Raw genomic sequence first — 24082 nt, 5'->3', positions numbered from 1 at the left:
TTGTCATTTATCGCAATTCAAACTAACGTAGTGATATCTCATTGCAATGTAAACGCTTTTCGATATGCAGTCTAAGTTTTGCGCATTATAACAAGCAATGTGATTTGCTTAAACTTGGTATGCGGATTTATTTGAGTAGCGTACAGTTAGACCCAATACCATGACATGCAACTACACAGCTTTTTCAGAACAGTTGCTTTACTTGGCCCTGGACGGACTCCAAGCCTTGTAAACCTACCGAAATGGACGCCCCCACCTCTTCGTTAACGCCAACGACGGGTGGGTTTGAATGGAGGCTGCGATAGGAATGAGCGTGGGGTCTCAAGTCTGCGGTAGCAAACGAGGTGATTGTCAAATGGGTGCAAGTTATTCTCGATAGTGAAACTGACGTGATACGCTTCTCAAGCCTTTCCTAGTCTCAGTTAGTCTCTTTACTTGACAACTGTGGCCATTCGCTAGGAAGAAACGAGGAAGCACGTTGGGCAGCCAGTGCTTAGCCGCCAGTCGTATGACCATCTCCACGTCACAAGAGATTAAGGCGCCGCAACGGGAACAATGGGCACAGCAGGCGGATGAAGGGATTCGCGAATCCATCAGCGGAAGAAATCGAGCTCAATGGGCGAGCAAAAGAAGAATTAAGGGAGTAGTAATGGTGCATTACCGTGGACATATCAGAAAAATGCTGCAATAGAGCTTGGTAAGACATGCTCAGATGACGCAGAGATGCTATACACAGCCAACGATACTGCCCTTACAGATATAAGCAAAAAAAAACGTTGAAATAACTTGAATATGGCAGTTGGAAGGGCTTCAAAAATGAATGATCTAACTAACACACTCAGCTAATAATCGGGTAGCTGTTCCCCAGGAAATAGTTATACTATCCTGTGTAGCTATTTCGAATAAAATAAACAATAAGCAACAACCAATTAGTTGTGTCAAATTCACTACGTATGTATTAAAAGGCTAAATTGAACGAAGCTACGTAGAACATGCCATACTTGCTATAACATATATGTGCTGACATGAAGTTCTGGGTTGCCTTATTCAGAACGGTAGATACAACCGGAAAGAGAAAAGAATCTAATATTAGCCATTAGGATGGAGCTAACAGCATACAATGTGATACCTGTTTCGTACAGGGTAGATAACTCATTCGTTTTGTCCACTTTACACGCTCACTGTGAGCTAGTCTTTTTCAGCTTACGACACTGCACTTTTTGTAACGCCTTGATTGTTATTGCGGCTTCAGTGGCTTGCGAAGCATCTTACGTTTTTCCTACTTCTAGCGGAGCCTTCCTAAACATTTGCTTCGTTTCCCGCTTCCTCATCGACCTTAACGATTTATTTTTCCCCTCTGTTTATTTTGAGCACTCGTGCAGAACAATTCTGCCCCTTGGACCGAGATTCCGGACGCTGACAAACCTAAACGTCTTGGTTAAAAATCATTGTAATAACAGCCCTTTTTGTGCTATTCTGTTGTTGTCGACATACCACTGCCTTCTTAGCGGAGCACAGGTCGCAGGCTTGTTCGCTGTTCCTGTCACGTATACATCGGTTTAAATAAAAAGATGGCGAAGCATAAAATAGAGCTGAAGTGGCGATTCTCCTGTAGTTGATTAGCGGAACCGCTCGTTCATGAATGTCGCAAGACTATGAAGCTAAAATAAATTTCAACCAAATCGAAGTTTACTAATGCTGATATCTATAACGTCAATTGCATTATTTGATCAGGTTCAGAAGAATATATTAAAGTCAGATGATTTTCATCCTGGTGCAGTATTTGTCTATGAAAAGAAAACATTTATGTAGGTGTACATAATAAATAAAGTAGGTACATAAACGCTTTATCAGGTTCCTTGATGTTCAGTTTTCATGAACTTTATTCGCACCATTATGCATTCTATTTTCCTTGTATGTTTACTAAGCACCTTTGAAAGTTTTACCTGTTTATTTGACAGATGATACAGCTCATTGAGGGCATATGTGAAGTACAGGGTAACGTAGTAGCAAGCCAGAGCTGTATATAAAACTTCGTTATATGTTGAGACGCACGTTGCCCAGTGCGCGTTTCTGATGACGGGATAGAGATCTACTATTAGGATGTACAAATCGCTAATAATGTATAAGGCAGTGACAATATTCAGAACAAAAATTAACTCGATTAGCTGAAGCAAGACAAAAGTTGTACAAGTAATCTCGTAGCAAAATCATGGGCATGAATATGTCTATGGAAACAGTGCTCGAGCATTTCTTGCAGTATGTGTCATGTTGCTTGCAAAATAGCACCTTTTTTTAGTTTTTTTGTATGCACGACTGCCACAATAGTTCCTAGAGAACGTGAGCTAAGACGCATGATAAAAGTTATAGAGCCAGCCTTCAAAAGCCTGCTAGGAAGGTTCCTCTGCACCCACCATATTCGAACCCCATGCCAATGGCTTAGCACGTTTCCTGAGCACCTGTATATCAATTCACGACAGTACTACCTGACAATTAAGAAAGTCTAAAAAATTGGTCCAGCAACTTCTACAACGTCAAACATAACATTTTCTTTAGCAGTGGGATTTAATTGTAAGAACGCATAATGAATTCATTTGTTGAGAAAATACTATTAAAATTATGAAATTAAAAAAAAAAATTATAAAAAAAGAAATCACTATTACAGCGACACTGCTTTTTGACTAATTGAATATAATGGTGCCAACATTGTTTTTACCTGTCCACTTGATGAGCCACGCAAGGACAATTTAAAAATGCTTACAAAATGACCAGTATCTGATCTATACTTGGGTAAATTCGTAGCACCTACTTACCGCGACATAATGAAATATGACTTATACTATAACAATACAATAGTGAACTTGAATATAGTTTTACTTTTTTCACCTAATAGAAAATAGAAAACTTTCAAAGAAATTAACTATATTATGTATTCGTCATCACTACTTTTTACCATCTTACTTTATCCCTCAAGCGCTTATTTTGTGTCGACAGCCGTTTTTAGTTCTGGCATTGAAAAACTTGTCCGGTTTAGTTTTTGCACTTCATTCATTGTTAAATGTACGGTTACGAATCTTTTGTTGATAACTGAGAAAAAATTATAAGCCATCGAGCTCTAAAGAATAAAACGTGTATATTAAAATTCCACATGCAGTCCATTCTATACACAACCTGATAATTTCGTGAATAAGAATTACTTTGCCTAATTAACTGGGCCTTAAAAGTTATAAAACTTCGTTCGCTCGGAGCAACTAGGCCCTCTAAAGATCCTTGTTAACCGTTTTATTCTTCTCAAACGCGTTCCAGTGTATAGAACCCTTCCAGCTCCACCAAACGCAAATGATCGTTTTTTTCCGATGGAGGTTCGGCTTAACCTTGGCATTAGGCGTATAGCTGTCTGTTCCTTTTTCTACTTTACATCAACGTAGAGGAACCACTTTTCGTAACCGGTGACAATCCCCGGTAGAACCTTATCTTTGTGGCCGTGTGTTACCACGACACTGAGGGCCAATGAGCGGTCACGATTCCTTGTGCACTTCACTATCATTTCCGATAAAATCACATGTATTTGACATATGAACGTAATCTGGTGTCCGCAGCTTACTCGGCCAATTAATGAGTTGTTTGAAAGATGGGGTTCTCACCGACCTCAGACAGTCTACTGGGATATTGTACATTCTCGAGGTCTAAAATTTAATCTTTAAACTTAGCAAGCAATAGTCCTTACAGTTATAAAGTCCTCTATAATATATAAAGGATACGAATGATCTAGCGCATGGCGTTCGTAAAGTTGGCAGTAAATCTAGTTCTATCTACCTCGATAGCCCATGGGTACCGCAATAGCCTCGTTACCTAAGAAAGTCTGACACTCCTCTACCCTGTAATTCATTCACTCCGTGTGCCACTCCACTTCTTTGCTATTTAGTATTATTTAATATAATTACTAAAAATATACTCAAGGGCAAGGCTGAAAGGTGCCTAGTAATAATATTCCTTACGTATAAGCACTTCAACATCTAACAAGTCTAAAAAAAATTTACAATAACTGAAATTGAAATCAAGTATCTAAGACACAATCCAAAGTTGAACTTATGTGCCTGGAGTTATGCAACCATCCCGGTTCATTGGTTCATTTCTTTTGGTATATATACGTCCTCCAAGCGCATCTGCTGATTATTGCTAAAATGCACTTTCTCAATATACCTTAAATTATTTATACTATGCGACAATTGCAGCAAGTGAAGTATATATGCATATATATTTATATATAGCTTAGTCGCTTTAGACTATAGGAAATACATCATATTATGCCCCACAGTAAAAGCTGTACTAACCTATATATTTTTTCAATGTAATCCCATTTAAATTATTAAACTTAAATGCTCATTTAAAGCATACCAAACTCGACAATGATTACGGCATGTTCCTTAATACGTCCAAACACTTTCTAAGCTTCTTTTTGGTGCCACTTGGATATAGAGTTAGAAGCAATGAACGAACTTGCAGTGTCTAAGAACACAAGCGTTTGATTTGAGACAAAATTCTTTGGTAATATGGACTACAGGACACACTTCCTGTTACTTAGCTTTTTCCTGTTTTTTATTTATCTAGTTGAAATTCCCCTTGTCTCATCCGTCGATATTATTCCAGAAAAGAAAACTTCCTTTTGTATTAGTTTTAATTTTAGCTAACTTCATGAATGTCCTAATTTTTGACAATTTTAGCACTCTGGGGACCTGATTTAAAGTCCTACTTGGAGAAAGAAGCATTGAAAGTAAGCGCAAATATTATAAAGACACTATCTTCCTTAACGTATAACTCCTCAGAATATATACTTTTCTATACGTAATTGTTTATAAACAACTTTATGAAAAGAGATTTCTAGAGAGTTTTTTTAATTAATTTTTAACGATTTATTAATAAAAACCTTATTGAAAAGTCCCAAAGATACAAAGACGCAAAGTGGATATACTTGCCCAGAAATACTATTACCGTAATATTATTAAACGCTACCTTTAAAGTTATTACAAATGCATGATCATTTGCACAGGTGAGGATGCTATTTTTTCAGCTTATAACACAAGCATGTCAAAAGATCGCAAAAATATTCATGAATCAACTTTGACTCAAATACATACGGATCTTCTGGCTGTTACCTATTATATCACATATTTTATAAGAGTCGAACTGTTAGTCGCATAAATATTAAAAAAAATACCGAAATATAACAAGCTGCTAATTGGTGTGTTAAGAAATCACAAACAATAATTTTACGTATATCTTGGCCTATTTAGATCACTACGAGATAAAGCGCCGTGCTCATTCACTTAAAACGATTATATATGACAGGTACAATCATTACTTAACTGTAAAGAGGACCGTTTAGATCCTAGGGTTTCAAATACTTATTCTCCACATAGAAGATGATTTTAGCGAGTTCAAACTTGACCGAAATAGGAAATTCTATTTTTCTGATAAAACATATTCGTCTAAACAGTGAGGCGCTAAAGGCATTAATGACTTTCAACTGAAACAACGCCGTTAAATTTTCTCTTCGTAGGATTTGCAATGAAAGCTGAGGTCCGTAGACGAGGACGCATTGACAAACAGAATATTTCAACATAACAGGTAAAGGCACAACACAAACGAAGTTCGTCACGTCCACTATATGAATAATGTGCCACAGTGTCACTAAGGTGAGTTCAACGCTAGAAAAATTGTTACGTTGTAACTTATATTGTTTAGATGTTTAAATGTGTCGTAAACTCCAAAATGGTTTAGAAACCATTATAAGCAGATTCTATGGTATGCCGGATGCAGCTACTCTGTGCATCTCGCTATTATGATTAGTTAATGATTGCAATCTCGTGCTGTCTGCTCATTTTGTCACTATTGTTGTTTTTCTTATTTCCTGCTGCGTCTATGCTATTCTACTCGTATTTACCCTTTCCCGAGGTGGCTCTTTCTCCATATTTGTTTACAGATTGATTAACTTTAGTACCTTCATGTGGATGTTTATCGTCTGCTGTCTCCCCTTTATATCGAACTTTACGTCCGCTATCGCCGTTAGGCAGGCATAGTTCCGTCAAAAGGGCGGCTGGTTGGCTGGCTCCCAGCACGAAACGAAGTGTCTATCTGTCTGTCTACCTATTCCCTGTGGGTTCGAATCTAAATCACATCGTCTGCTATCTGTGTGCGTCCTTCCTAACCAACAACGATACGCAGCCACTTTCATGGTGTGTTGTTGTTGTTGTTGTTTTTCTATACAGCCGTGCAACTACTGGTGCTGTTGCCGTCGTACTGGTTAGCATCTGTTATTCCTAAGGGCAGGCTACACTTATTTACACAGTATCCATCCGCCTTCAGTATTTTCTACCTACGGCATCAGAGCCCGTGATCGCAGGACTTTCTTCAGCCTTGGTGCCAAACACGCTGTCGTCGCCTCTTCTTCCATAGCAATTCGTGGCTACTGCTGCTATATTGCTGAGCTGTTGCCTTTATTGAAGATATTGAGGGGGCCCTGCCCTCTCTGGCCGACGGCGTTGCGGTGGTTCTCCGTCGATAGAGAGGGAGTTCTATCTGCAGCCGGCTGGTATTGGGTCGGTCGCCGTTGATGTTGATGCTCCGGTATTCACGGTGCGTTTCATTGTGTCCATCCTTTTTGTGTGAACGAATGAGCTGTGCTGGCAGCAGCAAAGTTGTTCAAGACGGCCGGTTTCGTGTCTCTTGCGTCCAGCATACAACCCACTTGCCGTCGTTCGTTGCTAGTCGAAGAAGCACCGGGAAACTAGCGGCGTCCGGTAATTACAACAGCAACAAACAAGTGGCCACTACGACAAATCGTAGTAGTAGACGGGCTCGAGGATAATCATCTGCTTTTGAGCTGTCTGTCTGCCAGTCCCTTCTGTGCGGTGTAGGCCGTGGTCGTTGTGTATGGACTAACACAGGTGTCGGCTGATTTGTTGCCAGTCTGTTTCGAATAAGGAAAAGACAGCGCTTGTTTGAGAGTGCGATTATCGGCTTTGCGGAAAACGGAGAAACAGTTTCAAGTGTATACGCGTGCTTACGTTCAGACATTCTCGTACACGACATTAATAGGCAGAAAGGGAGAACGAGAGAGAGAAGCTAGAGTCTAAGGAATTATTTGCCTATCAACGTCACTGGTAAGTACAACCAGATAAGCAAGATAGTGGCCAAAACACAAAAACAAAGAAAAGAACAGAAGGTGCAAAATCTTTTCAGGCGGAGATCGAAAATAAATATTCAAAGTAAAAAGAACTATCGCGAATGAGCTGATTCATGGACGATTCGTGTCCGAATATAAGTACATAACCCCTTCCGTAGTTTTTAACATTCGAAGAATACAGGTATATACTGGAAGCCATTAATCGGCTGAAGCGTATTTCTTACCAGAGAGATTATTTTCAGAGGCACTTTTGTCTACATAATCAGAGTGATTTAGTTGTTTTGGTCAGTCGTTCGAAACCTAGTTAGGAGACTAGCAGGTGTGAGCATGGTTTTCGAAAGGCGCGTTTACGTCGAAAATAAGAAAATCGTTTCTCGTTCACAAAAATCAATGCAGGGGAGTGTGGGTAGGCAAGCCGACAACTGATGACGGACACGGACAACTTAGGTTGACGTTTTTAGGTGAAGCGTTTAATGGGCAACTGCTATCGTGTCTATGTTCAGCAAATTGCGGCCGTTATTTTAGCCTCCGGCTTAGCACCAGCGTAAGTCTGTTCCCGGAGGTATAAGGTCAGATACAGTGAACGACACGCAAACCTGTCTGAAGCAATAACTCACGGGAAAGTCGCAGCATCTGTCGCTTCGGAAGACAACCTTAAAGATCCAGATATTTACGCAAAAGCTCTGTACAGGAAAAGAGAGAGAAAATAATGACTTTGAAGATTACGATGACGACCCAGGGCAGCACTGCGTAAATACGATGTAACGCTTCTTCGGGGATAGCCCGTGGTCAGATGACACATACGCAGACAAATCGAGCTACAAGTGAAGTGAAGCAGACTTGCCAGTGATTCGTCTGCCGGCGGCCGATCTTCAGGTATCTTACGGAACTGTTGAGTGTGACATCTTAAGAGGTAGGCGGTACATGATTTTGTCAAACTCTGTCATGTCTTTGATCCCTGCCTTTGGCGTTAACACGACCAAAAGTCTTCCTGTTTTCAGTTGCCCAATTTGCCACGTCGACAGCGCCGCATGTTCATTAGTGTCGCTTTGGACGAACAGGCTTTTTTATGTCAGTAGCCGTCCTTTTACCTGGTTACCTTCTTTGTCTGTGATAGTTTAATTACGCGTTCAGCTGCTAATAACAAATTGCCAGAGCTTTGCTATGAGTTTACGAGCGGCGTTGTTCACATATGTCGGGAAGGGTATAAGTAAATGAATATTAGATAGGGCCAAAGATAGTCGAATGACAAATTCAAGACTTTGATGAATATATAGGTAAGGACGAATGTCAGGGATTTGTACGCAATAATGAAATAGCTTTTATTTATGACTTATTTACTGTTAATAATGGTCTTGATAAGCATACCATGCTGAACAGGCGATACTCGATCTGACTGTACATCGTATCGTTATCCAGTTACAGCAGCCAGTGGTATGCACTGGTTTGCGGAACTGGGCGGTCAGTTTTCGATACCGTCAAGCTTTCTTGCCGGTGGCGTGTCGTTTAAGACTGATTACTCGATGCTCATTTTCTCAAATACTTTTAAGACTTCTTAAGCTAGGCGAAACCAAAGTATGATCGATGCACCCTCGAAATAGAGTCCACAGCAAGCCATATTCAGCCTTGTTGAATCTAATAATCTAAACTATTTATAAGTACAATGTATTTTGAACGATTTCAGCCACAGGTCACTTGTCCCTCCCGATGCGTACAAAACGCTAACAGTGCCTGTAGCAACAATAGCAATAATAGAAGGCGAAGGTGTACAGTCGCCATTACTGATAGTGTATAGCCGATGCGTTTTTCAGCTATTGTAATAGCAACTTTTATATTCGAAACTCAAGTAAGATCTGCAATAATATCCGTGATAGAAATAGGCGGATTTACGGATGTTTTCAACCAAATCAGACATCTACTGTATTAACAGTCATATATGGTATTGGCATCGACCGATGCTACATGTCCTTCGAGTTTTTTTTATCTGGTAGACAAAGCAGGAAGGTGATATATCGACAGGAACGTCCAACTGGCCCAGATGCTAGACGAAACATTGCGAAAAGTGATTTGGCCTCTGTCTTAGCGGAGAACCTTTCGGATAGTATCATCAGTCATCGTTGCTTGTTTCAGTTTATCGAGTAGTTGGTTAAAAATAAATTTTTTTTTCTATACTGAAAACTCATGATTACTCGTGCAAGTGAACGATAATCGCGTTCAGCTAAATAGAATAAGAAGGAATAGACCAAGTAGGATCTGGAATAACGACTCTTACGTATTTTGCATACAAGCCTAAACGGATTGTCGAATGTTCAAGTACTTTTCAATAAATCTTGACCGAACAAAAACGGCTTGTTTAAGCTATTAAATGTTTGGATTGTTTTTCAGTTGGCCACCTTTTTTCTCCAATAGTAATTAAAAATGTCGCAGTCCAGATAATTGTAAGTTATTTTAGAAGAAATTGTATTGTTTTAATATTTGAATATAACATAACTTATTATTAAGTTATGTTATATTGTACCGGTTCTCACTTAATTATTATTAATTAAGTGAGAACCGGTACAATCGAAACCTATGAGAGCACATGTGCAGGCCCGATGTTTCGTTGTGTAAAGGATTCGCTTTCATAAATCTTGTACCAGTAATATCCTTAAAAGCACAAATCGTTACTGAATCCTGTTTCTGGGGATTTTGAATTGAAAGGGAAAACAACGATGCAATTTTTGACCGATAAGTGTCAGGAATATATTACAAGCAAATAGCAACAAAAAACAAGTATCCAGAAGTTTATTCGTGTGAATTTACTTGGAAAGCAACAATTATTGATGATCTGTGTTGCGCTAGCTTTTCCTTTAAACGAAACCCTTCATATATAGCGAAGTTGTCAAGATCAGTTAAACGGGCTTCTACTTGAGCGTTGTGTGGTATTTGTACGTATATTTGTTTTTGAAGAGCGTGTCTAGAGAGCGATACCTTGTTGGAGTTTTTTCTGCCATGGCTTCACTGACACCATATGCGATGGGAAGCTGTTTATTCTAATACATCTTTTCCCGTTTTGGTGACGCCAAGGCTACAGCGAACAAAGACGTCAAATCACTGCCACTTTGCTGTTTCCTCGTTAATAAGCAAACTTTCAAAACCAATGGGTATATGATTTCCTCGTGAATGCTGAACTGTTCGGTGACGTGGCTAAATTATTGCCGGGTCACTCAGGTTGATGTTTCACATATATATGTGCATGAGTACATATTTGTTCTGTTATTATTATAAGCATCTAATTATATAATAATAATTATGAAGCGTTAGAGGTAAGGCATTCATTCGTATGGCTATAATTGATTGCTCCGTGTCCTCGATGCGAGCGAAGATTCTCAAGCAAAAGTGAGCTTTTTGTGCATTTATTTACGTCCATTATGTCTAGATGGATAATGAGCATCCCTTTGGGATGTTGCCATAATGATAATGAACATGCGGCCGTTACTGGTTCAGATTTCAGCGTTCGCATATAGTTATAAGGCTGCCGTTTCGCAGATCTGGAATCAAACTCCAGATAAGTCCAGCAAGGCCCATCCCGACGAGACCTTCTAGTGGGGACAAGTAGGTCCCTGATACTGTATTGAATAGGTGATTTCGTGGACTTCTTCAAACAATAATGATAGCCGACAACGTTATATATATAAATATATTTCTTTAAAAAAAAGGGATGAATACAAGAAACTTAATAATAGGCCCTTGATTGTTGACCATGAGTAATTATCTAAGCTCATTAGCTGGTCTGGATAAGGATACGCATTAGTTTGCGTTATACTCCATAATGTTGAATAATGAATCATTCACTAACTAGTGACAGTATACGATATCGAGAACGCAAACAGAGCGATGGCTGTTCTTTTTTTTTACATAGTAACTTAGCATGTATTTGCAACTTACTCGACCCTCATCGAAGCATCTGCGATACTCCACCCCTAGACTGATCCTGCTGTTGAATTTTGATCAGTTTGGTTCGTCGAACTCTGCGTGCTTTGAGCGTCGGCAACGGTGTTATCTCGTACGACGTTCGCTATGCAAACGGTGTTAGTCTAATTCTATTGAGTTTTGAGTTCTTTATCATAGCTATTCGGCCAGCTGCTGCTTAAAAGAAGGTACCGCCTGACTGACTTTATGCTGCTTCTTAATACGATGAGATTATTATTGCTATAACTTCTGCAAGCATATAATGCAAACGTCCTGTCCCGTATTTAATGCTTTGAGCATGTAGCGATCATAATTGTTCAGTAAGGATAAATCTGAAAAAAAACCAGCCACTGCAACATAATCACAACGCCAAAAATAATCGACGCAAAAAAATCGAATCAAGGTGGATGACAATAACAGAGACACACTTTTGCGTTAATGAAAAAAAGCTGTGCAGTACATAATTTTTTCCGCACATCGTCCTTTTAGGCCTTATCAACGACATGGCACATTAATATTTATATTGTGTGTTTTAGTTATACCATGCATCACAATCGTGTTCTTACAGATCCATAGTTAGTCCAGATGCACTTACCCTTCAATGCTGGATATAGAAAACGTTGAAAGCGGGTGGAGATCACTTAAGGGCAAATATTGAGATAGAGTAAAAGAGAGGAATAGATAAAACCAGACAGATGATAAGAGTTATCAAGCGAGTATATGCTACGAAATATTTCATTCGTTTATCTTAAATTTGACCTCTGCGTGCATTACGATTAACTTCAATCGAAACCTGTGATGATAGCGGAGTTGTACATTTGTTCATAGTTGCAGAATTTTTCTCCATTAATACTTCATTCGGTCTGCTAATTTTCAGTGTCATCAAATTTCAAAAATACACAGGTAAATTCTACTCATTTCTAAATATTAACGACTGCTACCCATCCCTATCTGTGAAACCAATCTACTTCTATTGTTACGGGGTATAATGGTATAAAGAATAATTTTTCTCACTTATGTTTAATGTGGCAATATTCGCAAGACCTGCACACTCGAAATACAGTAGATTTATTTTGGTTTAGTATTTACAAATTATGTTCTTCAGTTCGATGAGTTGGCTCAATACAGAAAGCTTACGATGCTGCCCAACGACGATTACCGCCATTCTATATCACCTCCTGTGTCGATGCTGTTTTCGCTGATGATTGTCGTACCTGGCCGTCACGTGGCTTTGCCCTTTCTTCAGTTTTCTCGGTCAGTCTTAATTTATCCTGATAGGCAAGAACGGGTCGCTTTATTAAATTTACTCCTGCCGTTGTCAATGGCGGTAGTACCGGCCGTTTGCCTTTTCGTTGCATAGTCTGCCAATTGTCTCCCGGCTATCGCCCGTGACAAAGTCTACGGAGAAAGATTACGGGGGACACACGAGGGTTTCAAGGGTGGGAAAGGTGAAAATAGCTCGGTTTGACCTAGAATTTGCTACTAAGTAAGTATATCATCACAACGACCTCACTCGGTGGCGCGACCAGTTTCGATAATTATTAACAAGTGTTTCGTAGGTGTAGAACTTGGTCGCGGCTTCTTATCTATTTATCTCCTGAGTGATCTCTCCTAATACAGTGTGATGTGAGTGGTGAGTGAACTTGTGTTATAGAAAATGAATGGCCTTGAGGCTTGTTAATGGTTGGTATTGGTTTCGTGTTCTGCGGCCGATTAAAAGTGTTGTGTCCTGGCAAAGTCCGACTGGTGAGAGACACAATTGGGTGTGTTGTTTTATTAAATTATTTTCCTTTTATTTAGAAGTATTTGCTACTGACATGTTATTGTATTTGGGTTACCTTCGAGTTCTTGAAGGTATCATGGTTACGATAGTTCTCTAGTATTGTACGTTATTCGGCCTACGGTAGCAGTGAGGCTATCTGAAGCCCTTAGGACCATCTTATAGCTCTCGTCATATTTTTGCCTTCTTGACCTTTGTGATGTACGGTTTTAGAGATTTCGAGCTGGCAGATCATTCGTTGCACTGAGTGGCCAAGTTGCACGGATAGCTGAATAGTTACTTAAAAGCGGATATTAAAGGACACGCTAAAGCAACGACATTTACCAACGTAGATCGAATTTGTGTTCGAAGGATCAAAAGGCAGCGGGGAAGCGTTCCCGAACGAATCGTGGACGTGAAAGTTGTTTCGAATGGCAGAAAAAAAAGTTATTAGCAACAACATTAACACCCTTCGTGGTATTCGTTGTTGCCTTTATTGCTCCCCAGAAAACGAGAAAAGGAGAGCCCTTATTGCCTCTTCTGCAATAAGAACTCATATGTCACGTTGCTTTCTCACCGCTGTAGTTTAAAATAAGTACCATATTATAAGTAAGATACCATATTATGAGTTTAACGAACAAGTAATTTAAAGCCGTGCTTTTAAATAAACAAGCGTCATCTTATTCTTTCGTGTACCGTTTCGTCACTGCCTATTTGCCATGTATCTTCGAGGCAAATTTTCTCGTTGGATCGAAAAAACTAATGCTTCTCCCAAAGTCTGTCCGATTAGTGCCGGACGTCTGCACACAAGGTCGAGAAATTGTAGTAATAGCTAATCTGCGGATATATTGGTCGATGTATCTATATACATACATATACATGTCTTTAGCAGTATTTTAAATATGCGATAAAAATTGGTCGTAATTATCGATCTAGCAGCGTATACGTGTTGTCTATGCGCTTTATGTAACTTCCTTTATAATATAGATACCAGCCGTCATATCGCTACTACTGAATTCACTGTTCCTAATGGTATTATTATGGTTAACAAAGAATTCCTTCTGAATCATAAATTTCAGAAATCTTAATACTGAGCTAATATGTCTGCTAAAGCTATCTCGGAGGCGACGGGAAAACGTCTCTTAAATCAGCACCTCGACTGCGCAGCTGCAGCCCCCTGCAAGTTTGCGACAGTCACCGATCTTTCTCAGTGGAATGATGTCTTAGCACAAAATCCGTGGATCCAAAATGAGGTGCGTGTGGTACCTCATGCAGTATGTTATTAAGATATGAAGATCGGGGACAAAAATGAACGGATGAACTCTCAAGAGGAATATATATATATATATATATACAATAATTAATTAATATATATAATGATTACATAGTCATAGCTGTGCACTGATATTTTACGCGAAGTAAATGAATACGAATGCTATACAGATAGGCTTATATAGATACGTTTTTGCTCTGAAATTATTGTTCATATTATTTGAAATGATAATACACATTATACAACCTAAACTTCATTATATTATTACTACGGTGTAAACTTCAGGCACTTGTTGTAAAACCAGACCAGCTAATCAAAAGACGAGGCAAGCTCGGGCTAATTCACATCAATGGTGATGCAAAATCCGTACACAATTGGATTGCTGAACGAATCAACAGGACAATCAAAGTAGAGCGTGCAGAGGGTGCTTTGAAAAATTTCATTATTGAACCATTCCTGAAACATTCAGAAGATCAGGAGGCATACGTGTGCATTTACTCGACGAGGGACTCCGATGTCATCATGTTCTACAAGCAAGGTATTAATAATAATCTGTACAGAATCCTACAACATACTCACTATAGGATATTCAAAAGGTCACGTTTTGCTACTTAATGCGTTCTCCTTACCACATCGTTGTCTGCAGATCGTTTAGCTCAACACGTATCGTCTATTGTGGTTACGAAGATATGATAACAGTGTTTCCGAATGTCTCGGTGCAAGCAGGGCTGTTCACGTTCAGATCTTCCAGGAAAGTCGCACCCATAATATGGAGGCGTCACAGAAATACAATGTCTGCCTAACACCAATTGTGCTTTAATCCCACAACAGAAAAATGTGTGCCAGTCACAGCATTTTTTGTCTACCAGTAATGGTTCTTGGAACCACAGAAATTTAATAATATAAGTTTCCATCAATTTTTCGTTTTTTTTTTGCCTGACCAAGCAATATTACGCAAGGAATCCGATTAGTCCTTTCTTAGGCAACACGTGATCATCACTAAACCTTTTTCATCAGGTAGAGTTTAGGACGATTAATCGAGATCAGATACGAAGCTTGGCAGTTGGGATCTACTTAGTACGTTTCGCTAAAGGGCTTTTGCTTGTTGTCTACGTTGTGTCTAGTTCTACGGTGCACGCCTTGTATTCAAGAAATATTTACCAACGTCGACGTCATAGAACTATTCTAAGAACTTTTTAAGAACTGCTTGGCTACACTGTACAATATGATCGATCATCCAAGACTGTTGTCTTGCCTATTGTGAGCTGGCTGGCTGGCTCTGGATCAGACATAGCATTGTTGATAAAGGTGGGCATTCTCTTAAAACGCATCTCGGATGGCTGTCGATGTAACCTTTCGTACCATCAATCAGTTATCAAGTGACGCATCGACGCGAATCAAATATTTAATTGTGTTGTTGGTGCGTAAGTTTCGGAGGTATCTGATTATATGCGTCACTTCGTGTAGACGTAAATTTGATTTCTTTTTTGAAGTTTATATTGGCTATTAAGACGATTAATAACCTGCTATATTTATATAAATGCATTGATTTGTGATTTAAAAAAAATCGAAAGGTGGAGTTCATGTTGGCGATGTAGACGCGAAGGCCCACAAAATGGAGGTGCCCGTCTTTTTGCAAGAGGAAGCACCTGATGTACGAGCGGAGATCGCTGTCAATCTCCTCTTCGACCTAGATGATGCTAAAAAGGCGCTGTTGACCGAATTTATACAGAAGCTGTACTCTACTTACGTATCACTCTACTTCACATACCTTGAAATTAACCCGTTAGGTGAGAAAACACTCAGCTGCACAAAGCTGTGACGCGGTTTGATACGCTAATATTTTCACTGATAGGTATTTTAAATCTCATATCTGAAATTTCTGCCTCGAGGCGAACAAAAAAAGTAACATTTGTTGTACGGTTGATATTGCACACTTTATTCTATACAATGCATATTGTGACAAGTTTTTTTCTAAAAAATTCGCTAGTAACTTCAAACCATAGTTTTTTTGCGTAGTGCCGTGACTCATCCTTAATTGATTTTTCCCCGACAGTGATCACGAATGGCAAGATGCATATCCTTGACCTGGCGGCAAAACTGGATGCTACTGCAGACTACATTTGCAAGGCGCGTTGGGGAAACGTCGATTTCCCACCTCCCTTCGGCCGCGATGCAACCCCAGAAGAGGCTTATATTCATGATCTCGATTCTAAAAGTGGGGCTTCCCTTAAACTTACTGTGCTCAACCCAAAAGGTGAACTTCAGGATATCGTGCTTCTGACGGAAAAATTATCTCTAATCAAGCTAAGTTTTTTTCTCAGTGTTCTCTGAATATTAAACACCGGTACCTAAAAAATCCGTTCTTCACTATTAGTCAGTCGCAACGTACATTATTTGCCATAGTTCAATCATTTGTCTTTTTTGGTGTAATACTTTAACGTCATAGCCAATCAAGTGCTGTTTCTGAGCCTTCTCCTGTTTGAGTGTCACCAAATATTTTGTATTTATTATTGTAGGACGAATTTGGACCATGGCCGCTGGCGGTGGAGCTTCAGTAATTTATTCTGACACGGTATGCGAATTGGGAGGCGCAGATGAGCTTGCCAACTATGGTGAGTACTCGGGCGCACCAAACGAAAGCCAAACCTACGAGTACGCAAAAACGATCCTCGGTTTACTCTGCGCACATCCTCATCCCCGGGGAAAAGTACTCATTATCGGCGGTGGTATTGCAAACTTCACTAATGTTGCAGCGACATTCAAAGGTAAATTCAACACAATCCGCAAAATTGTTATTGAGCCAATGGAATATAACACGATGCGGATGTTACATATATAGGGATAGGTTTTCAAACACACTTGACTCTGCCGGAATGTATTCCACAATTTTCTAGCGGCAGAATCTGGTTCTATATGAATTTAATTGCTCGCGGTAACCTCTACGGCACTTAGTGTGACTTTAAAATAATTACATAGAAGAATATAAACTTTTTTCCCCCTTTTTAATTTCTGTGCAGGTTTGTGGATGCTTTAAGACGCTATACCGTCTAAGCTCATTTCCAATGGCCCTATATCGTATGAATGAATAAATACTGCTGCGTCGTTACAGGCATCGTGAAGGCACTGCAAGAGTTCCGCGAGCGGTTGGTAGAGAACAAGGTGAGCATTTTTGTGCGTCGTGCAGGTCCGAATTACCAAGAAGGTTTACGAGTAATGAAGGACACCGGCCGTACCCTCGGGTTGCCGGTACATGTTTTTGGGCCAGAAACACATATGACAGCAATTGTCGCTATGGCAATGGGCGTAAGAGACATTAGCCCGCCAGCGGATGGAGCTCCCACGACGGCCAATTTTCTTCTAGCGTCAGGTGGCAGGGTAAGTTGTAGTCGATATCTACAAAAAGCAACCTTCTTTTGAATCACGTAAATGCATCCCGGTACTCGCTGATTATCGTACCAAGCAATCTGAACGAAATAACTATGAGGCACATAGGGCCTTTCATAGAGCTCTTTGCAAGCCCTTTACCTAAAGCCCATGTTGTTGTCGTATGTGCAGTTATTTCGAAGTAATCTTACGCGACTAATAAACGGAGTGCGCATAGATATAAACACAGATACGCCAAAGGAAAAGGGGAATAATGTGTAGTAAAAAAAACGTGAATTAAAATTATTTATCTTCGATGCAATGTGTTATAGGTAAATTCACGACTACCCTATGCTGCTTGAATCTGTATTCTTTTTTACGCAGTCTATTAAACCATATACATTTCTTAACTGTTGAGCTTCTGTTCATTGATAGGAAATAATTTTCGGAACTCAAATAGGAAACCATTTACTACGCTATCGACTTAACCAAAACAGAGAAACAAAAGACTAAGGCAATTTAACAACAAGCTGAGGGTGCACGTCGTGGCACCGTCTGCTTCAGCAAACCCTCCGCTTCTACAGTCATCACTCAGAAGTAATGCTAGTTTCACGAGTGACGTGCGAAAGCCGTTTTTACAATTGTTCTTCATTCCATTTATCCCTGCAAGTGTTAGTAAACGTAGTTTACAGCAAAAAGCTGTTGTAGACCATATCATGTGCTTCTTTGCCTATTTGCTAGCATCTCTTGAACCTAAACGTGTCTGTTGTACATGTTCTTGAAGGAAAAATTATTATATTGAATGATTCAAGTAGCATTAGATGCATCGGGATCTCACCAGCGTAATGTGAGTTTCGCAGTTTCTAATCAATCTACCAGTATTGTTTAGGCGCGTTTAACTGTGGCCTATAAATACGTTGGTGGAGGGGTGTACAGCCGTAAACGCCTTTTCAAGGAAAAGGCGTTTACGGCTGCTGTTGCAGTTCTGTTATTTGTAGTTCGTAGGCCATGCCGTAGTGTCATTTTGCTTTTTAACAATTGTTTCAATGCGTTTACGCACCGTCAGACAGTACCAACCGTTGTATAAATAGATTTGTTCTATTCATCAAAAGTGTTGACATTGACAGTTGTCTGTCATAAACGTGTCAAATAGTCGATCTGGGCGTTAGGCACAGCTGATTGCATCAACTAGTTTGTTGATGGATCCGAATGCAACAGTTGATACATGACGTTGTTACTACTTATTATGCAATGTACTGTTGTGTGTCATGACCACAGGTTATTTAAGCGTTTAAGCGCCACCTTTGCAGATGCTGGACCCTCTAAGATCAGAGTACGCGCTACTCTACCATGGCTTCGAAACGGTATCAATGTAAAAGTGTGTCGAAATCAGCTGTCAAGTACAACTGAATATTATAGCTTTGACAGAACGCTTTAGTGAATGCCAGTAATAATCGCCAAATATGACCAAGATAACAAAACGTCTGCATAGTCTAACAGTATCGCTCACTCAGATTCAGCGTAGATCATTTTCATGGTTTTACGCCATCTACAAGCAAAATCAATTCTTCTATGATCGTGGTCATATACCTTTCGTATCACTGCAGATAAGCGTGTGAATGAATGAATGTCGTTGGTAATTGTTGTCTTTCGTATCGAAAAAGGAAGTCGCCCACTGCACCCACAATCGCATGATGCTATCGATTACTAATCCAACGTTCGACAGTGTGCGTCACACAACTGTACAAGTTTGCGGAAAGCGAAAGAAAGAGGAAGTTGCAGTTCGCTAGACCAATCAGTTTAACTTAATAATCATCTCAGTATCGTCGTGCATTGTGTGCGTAACTTTGGCGTTGTGCCAGAAGAGAGATCCATGAAAAAGTCGAAGAAGAACTTCTAAGACGAGCATACATAGATGCTGTTGCTTCTAAAATTTGCATATGGCATGAACTATTATTATTTTGCTGTGCTTATGATTGATTCCTAATGCATTGAATGCAACCCGTGGTCATATGCGATATATCATCGACGTCGATGTGGTCGTGTTGTCATTTCTCTTAGGAGTCTGTTTCATCGGGCACCACATCTCCCGTCGTAGAACAACCCCGGATGACCCTCAGTGCAGATGCAGCATGGTTCACGCCGCAAACACGCGCTATTGTCTGGGGCATGCAGTCGAAGGCCGTTCAAGGTATGCTTGACTTTGACTTCGTCTGCTCCCGTAAGGAACCCTCCGTTGTGGCTATGGTAAGTGTGGCTATGAAGAATCAAAAGGAAAATGTTTGCCAACGAACGCGTTCTTTACCCCCTTGTTTAGGCCTATTTACCTTTCAGTCGTTGGGAGTTCTTGCTAAGCCCTTTTTCCGTTTTCATTAATGGGTATCTTGCAAGTTTCGCAGGCTGATTGTTAGCATTATGTCTATCGCTTTCGCCTTTACTAGCAACGGTTTCCCTTTCACGTTAATACAATTATATCCTGTGTATATTCGCAAGGAGTATCGAAGGAAATGCGTGTTGATTGCCTGGAAGGGTACGTGATCCATTCACTTTTCCGATTTATAAAGAAGGCCAATTTAGAAACGCTAAATCGTAAGCGGTACAAATTTCGTTCTTATTTCGATAGGTATATCCGTTCGTAGGCTACCAGCGTCTCAAGTTCTACTGGGGCCATAAGGAAATCCTGATTCCAGTGTACAAAAGTATTGCAGACGCTGTCCGTAAACATCCAGATGCTGATTGCCTTATCAACTTTGCATCGCTACGTTCAGCTAAGGAATCAACTGATGAGGCGCTCAGCTGTCCCCGAATTCGAACAATCGCCATTATTGCGGAAGGCATTCCGGAAAACGTGACCCGCAAAATCAACAAGCTAGCCAAAGAAAAAGGTATATTTGACCATCTATCGAAAACAATATACATACTTGTACGGCTGGGAACTACAAATATATTCACTATAGTCATTCACACAGAGCTCTTACAGCAGACCATTCGTTCGTTCGATATGATTAGAACTAACGAGTTTTAAAACGACAGCTTCAAAATGCCAACTGAGAGAGTGCATACGTTATTGGATCTAATATGTTGACTGAAGTTAAATGCTCGTCTACTTAACATAAATACTTATTTTATCTGTAAATCGAAGAAAACTATAGATTTTTTTCACTACTGGCTTTCGAATGACACTGGTTTGTTTATATTTCTGAGTAGGAGTTCACATAATTGGCCCAGCAACCGTTGGTGGAATCAAGCCGGGTTGTTTCAAAATCGGCAACACCGGTGGTATGATGGACAATATTCTTGCGTCGAAATTGTACCGACCAGGCAGCGTCGCTTATGTATCTAGATCGGGCGGAATGTCTAACGAACTTAACAATATTGTGTCTCGCAATACCGACGGCGTTTACGAAGGGGTTGCCATCGGCGGTGATAGATACCCAGGTGCGTACGGCACAGTAAGCAGCTAGAGTGCGCACTGTTGTCATAAATAAAAAGACCTAAGACGTGATGATCTGCCGTGAATACATTGTTTCGTCGGCTGTAACCGCATTCGCAAACTAATTCTATTTCGATAACTTTCATTTAGGAGGAGACTTGCCTAAATGAATTTAATGTGCCTACTATTTTTGTTTATGGCGTCATAAAACAGGCAGCACGTTCATGGACCATATCCTCCGATATGAAGCGGACCCCGAGGTCAAAATGATTGTCCTCCTTGGTGAAGTCGGCGGAGTTGAAGAATATGATGTTTGCCAGGCAATAGAAGATAAGCGGATCACGAAGCCTTTGGTTGCATGGTAGGTGGAGTGATTCTCACAGGAATGGAAATTTAGTATGATTTAAAGATTTAGGAAATTTACTATGAATGATAGTAGGTAGTAATTAACAGAGTGCGGTGAATGCAAGCAAATTCGTTTACACATTTTCGAAATAGGCAATTGATCTTTGAAAAGAGTGTTTGATGTGAAGATGTGAAGATGGTTGTCACACACACACACACACATACGAGCTTAACCTGTTTCATGTAAAGGTATAGATCTTAAAAGATATTAGGATAAAATTGTTTGTATTCTACGATAGTTATTGACCTAACGTTCGTGCACGTGTTCGACAGGTGTATTGGCACTTGTGCTGGTATGTTCGCGTCAGAAGTTCAATTCGGTCATGCAGGCGCGTGTGCAAATTCGCAAAAGGAGACTGCCATCGCGAAGAATCTCGCACTTAAGCAAGCCGGCGCTTACGTTCCTCGTACGTTTGATGAATTGGGTGAAATGATACACTCTGTGTTTCAAAGCCTTGTGCAGAAGGGTGTTATCATCGTCAAACCCGAGGTTCCTCCACCGACTGTTCCTATGGATTATAACTGGGCACGCGAGTTAGGACTGATCCGCAAACCGGCTTCATTTATGACGTCAATTTGCGACGAACGAGGCCAGGAACTTGTGTACGCCGGCATTCCTATTACAAAGGTGAAACTCACAGAAACAGTTTAGTTTAGTATGTTTAAGAATACAGTTAGTTGATATGACTAAGTCACACGGTAGCTCTTAGCTGTGCTATTAACTTTCATTCAGTTGCTTGAGGTGCTAGAACAACCCAGCGTCAGATGTGTTCAATATGTTTTTTTCGCTTGACACTAACTATTTGTGCGTGATTTTTTTCAAAGGTAATGGAGGAGGAACTAGGTCTTGGCGGCGTACTCAGTCTTCTGTGGTTCCAGCGCCGTTTGCCGGGTTACGCTTGCAAGTTTTTCGAAATGGTTCTTATGGTGACGGCTGATCATGGGCCTGCCGTGTCAGGCGCACATAATACCATAGTTTGTGCACGTGCTGGCAAAGACCTTATCTCCTCATTGACCTCAGGTCTTTTGACGATTGGTGATCGCTTTGGCGGCGCGCTTGACGCTGCAGCCAAGCAGTTCTCGTCCGCCTACGACAAGGGATTAATTCCGATGGAATTCGTCAACAAGATGAGAAAAAATGGTCAGCTTATCATGGGCATTGGCCATCGAGTGAAGTCAATCAACAACCCAGATATGAGAGTTAAGATTCTCAAGGACTTTGTTATACAGCATTTTCCCAGTACACCGGTTCTGAACTTTGCCCTTGAGGTTGAAAAGATCACAACAAGCAAGGTATGTGCACGTGCTCTACATTTTAGCCGTGAATTTTTCTTGTTCAGAATAAGTCAACGACAATCGATATGTGGAAGTTCGTTGGCGCACACACAATGGGCAAAACTGAAGCTCAGTTGTCTGTATATTTTTGTGGATCTACGAAAGGCTGGGCTAGTCTACGTTGATATACAACATTCCCTTTGGCCTTTCGAACCGGCTCAGCACCTTTCATATGTGATGAACTTTAATCATTACCTTCTATCTCTTCCAGAAACCCAGCTTAATCCTAAACGTCGATGGGCTTATTGGTGTGGCTGTTGTGGACCTTTTGCGTTCTTCTGGAATGTTTACTGCGGAGGAAGCTAATGAATACATCGAAATGGGCGCATTAAATGGTCTATTTGTCCTTGGACGAACCATAGGCTTCATTGGCCACTACCTTGACCAGAAAAGGCTTCGCCAAGGTCTCTACAGGCATCCATGGGATGATATCTCTTATGTTCTTCCGGAAGCCGACGATCCGCAGCTTCCGCTGTAGTTTTCGATTCCAATATCTCGAGTGACGAAAAGGGGAACGGCTTTTGAGACTCGGTAAAAGCCATATGTCATATTGCCAATTGTATGCTCTATCGCCGTTGCCTGATTAGTATATGAGAAGTTACGCTTCCGCAATAGCGTTTTCTCGTCGAGAACGGCAGGAGCACTATTGCACACTCGTAAAACTCACGATATTTTAACTCTTTTTATAGATTACTTATTATTATTGTTGTTGGTGTCTTAATTACAGCAAGACACATTGAAAACCATTAGTTTTTTTTTTTTTTTTTATTGAAAAACAGTATCCGTCAAATTGGTTGATGAGAAAATCTGAACACCTGTTCAACGTTTTTTGCGTACGACGTGCATAATATCTATTAGTAAACATCCATACGATGTAGACAATTACTGCAGTGAAGTAAAATGTCTACTAACACAGATTGAATAAATCTGTAAAAGATGATAAGATTTAAAAAATCCTTTAAAAGAGAATGGTGCCAGTATGTTATATTAAAAGTATTCTTGTGGTAATTATATCTGTAGATCCAGCTCAGGCTTGTTAATATTAAAGTGGGACAAACATTGTTTGTTTTACGATTAGACGAATGCATCGCATAACCCATAAAAAGGTGCGCTACAAAATTAGTAGACATACAAATCTCGACAGAAATTTCAGATACTAACCTTTGTTATTATATTATTATTATTCTTACGATAGATGGATGGACAGTAGCGTGTAGCAACTTAGCAACTCTATGATCAATATTTTTAGCATCGAACTAATAACAAATGGCAATAGTGAAGAACATAACTACTAGAACAAAGTAAAACTTTACATCGCTTTATATAAACTCGTTAGGAAAAAATGCGATTACAATTGGTATCCATGTCAACAAT

At 40.1% G+C, this 24082-nt stretch overlaps 1 protein-coding gene across 9 annotated transcripts; it reads left to right on the top strand.

Moving 5' to 3' along the window:
* Positions 1 to 6632: 6632 nt before the first annotated feature.
* On the top strand, positions 6633 to 23727 carry ATPCL (ATP-citrate synthase). Of its 9 annotated transcripts, none has more exons than XM_022807299.2 (16): positions 6633 to 7163; positions 7648 to 8099; positions 13976 to 14149; positions 14455 to 14707; positions 15744 to 15959; positions 16226 to 16426; positions 16689 to 16937; positions 17282 to 17547; positions 18846 to 18899; positions 19597 to 19782; positions 20159 to 20420; positions 20743 to 20973; positions 21182 to 21329; positions 21647 to 22001; positions 22199 to 22666; positions 22920 to 23727. In XM_022807299.2, the coding sequence occupies exons 3-16, from the start codon at positions 13997 to 13999 to the stop codon at positions 23184 to 23186; spliced, it is 3309 nt and encodes a 1102-aa protein (XP_022663034.1). In that variant the 5' UTR covers positions 6633 to 7163; positions 7648 to 8099; positions 13976 to 13996; the 3' UTR covers positions 23187 to 23727. The 9 variants fall into 9 exon arrangements, with proteins under 9 accessions (XP_022663034.1, XP_022663032.1, XP_022663031.1 ...); XM_022807297.2 differs by having other exon boundaries at positions 7634 to 8099; XM_022807296.2 differs by having other exon boundaries at positions 7583 to 8062.
* Positions 23728 to 24082: the final 355 nt, after the last annotated feature.

The sequence above is a fragment of the Varroa destructor genome, unplaced genomic scaffold, assembly GCF_002443255.2.
Source record: "Varroa destructor unplaced genomic scaffold, Vdes_3.0 BEIS01000005.1, whole genome shotgun sequence".
Taxonomy (NCBI): Eukaryota; Metazoa; Arthropoda; class Arachnida; order Mesostigmata; family Varroidae; genus Varroa; species Varroa destructor.
The sequence above is the reverse complement of the archived record's forward strand: the minus strand, read 5'-3'. Positions and strand labels throughout refer to the sequence as shown.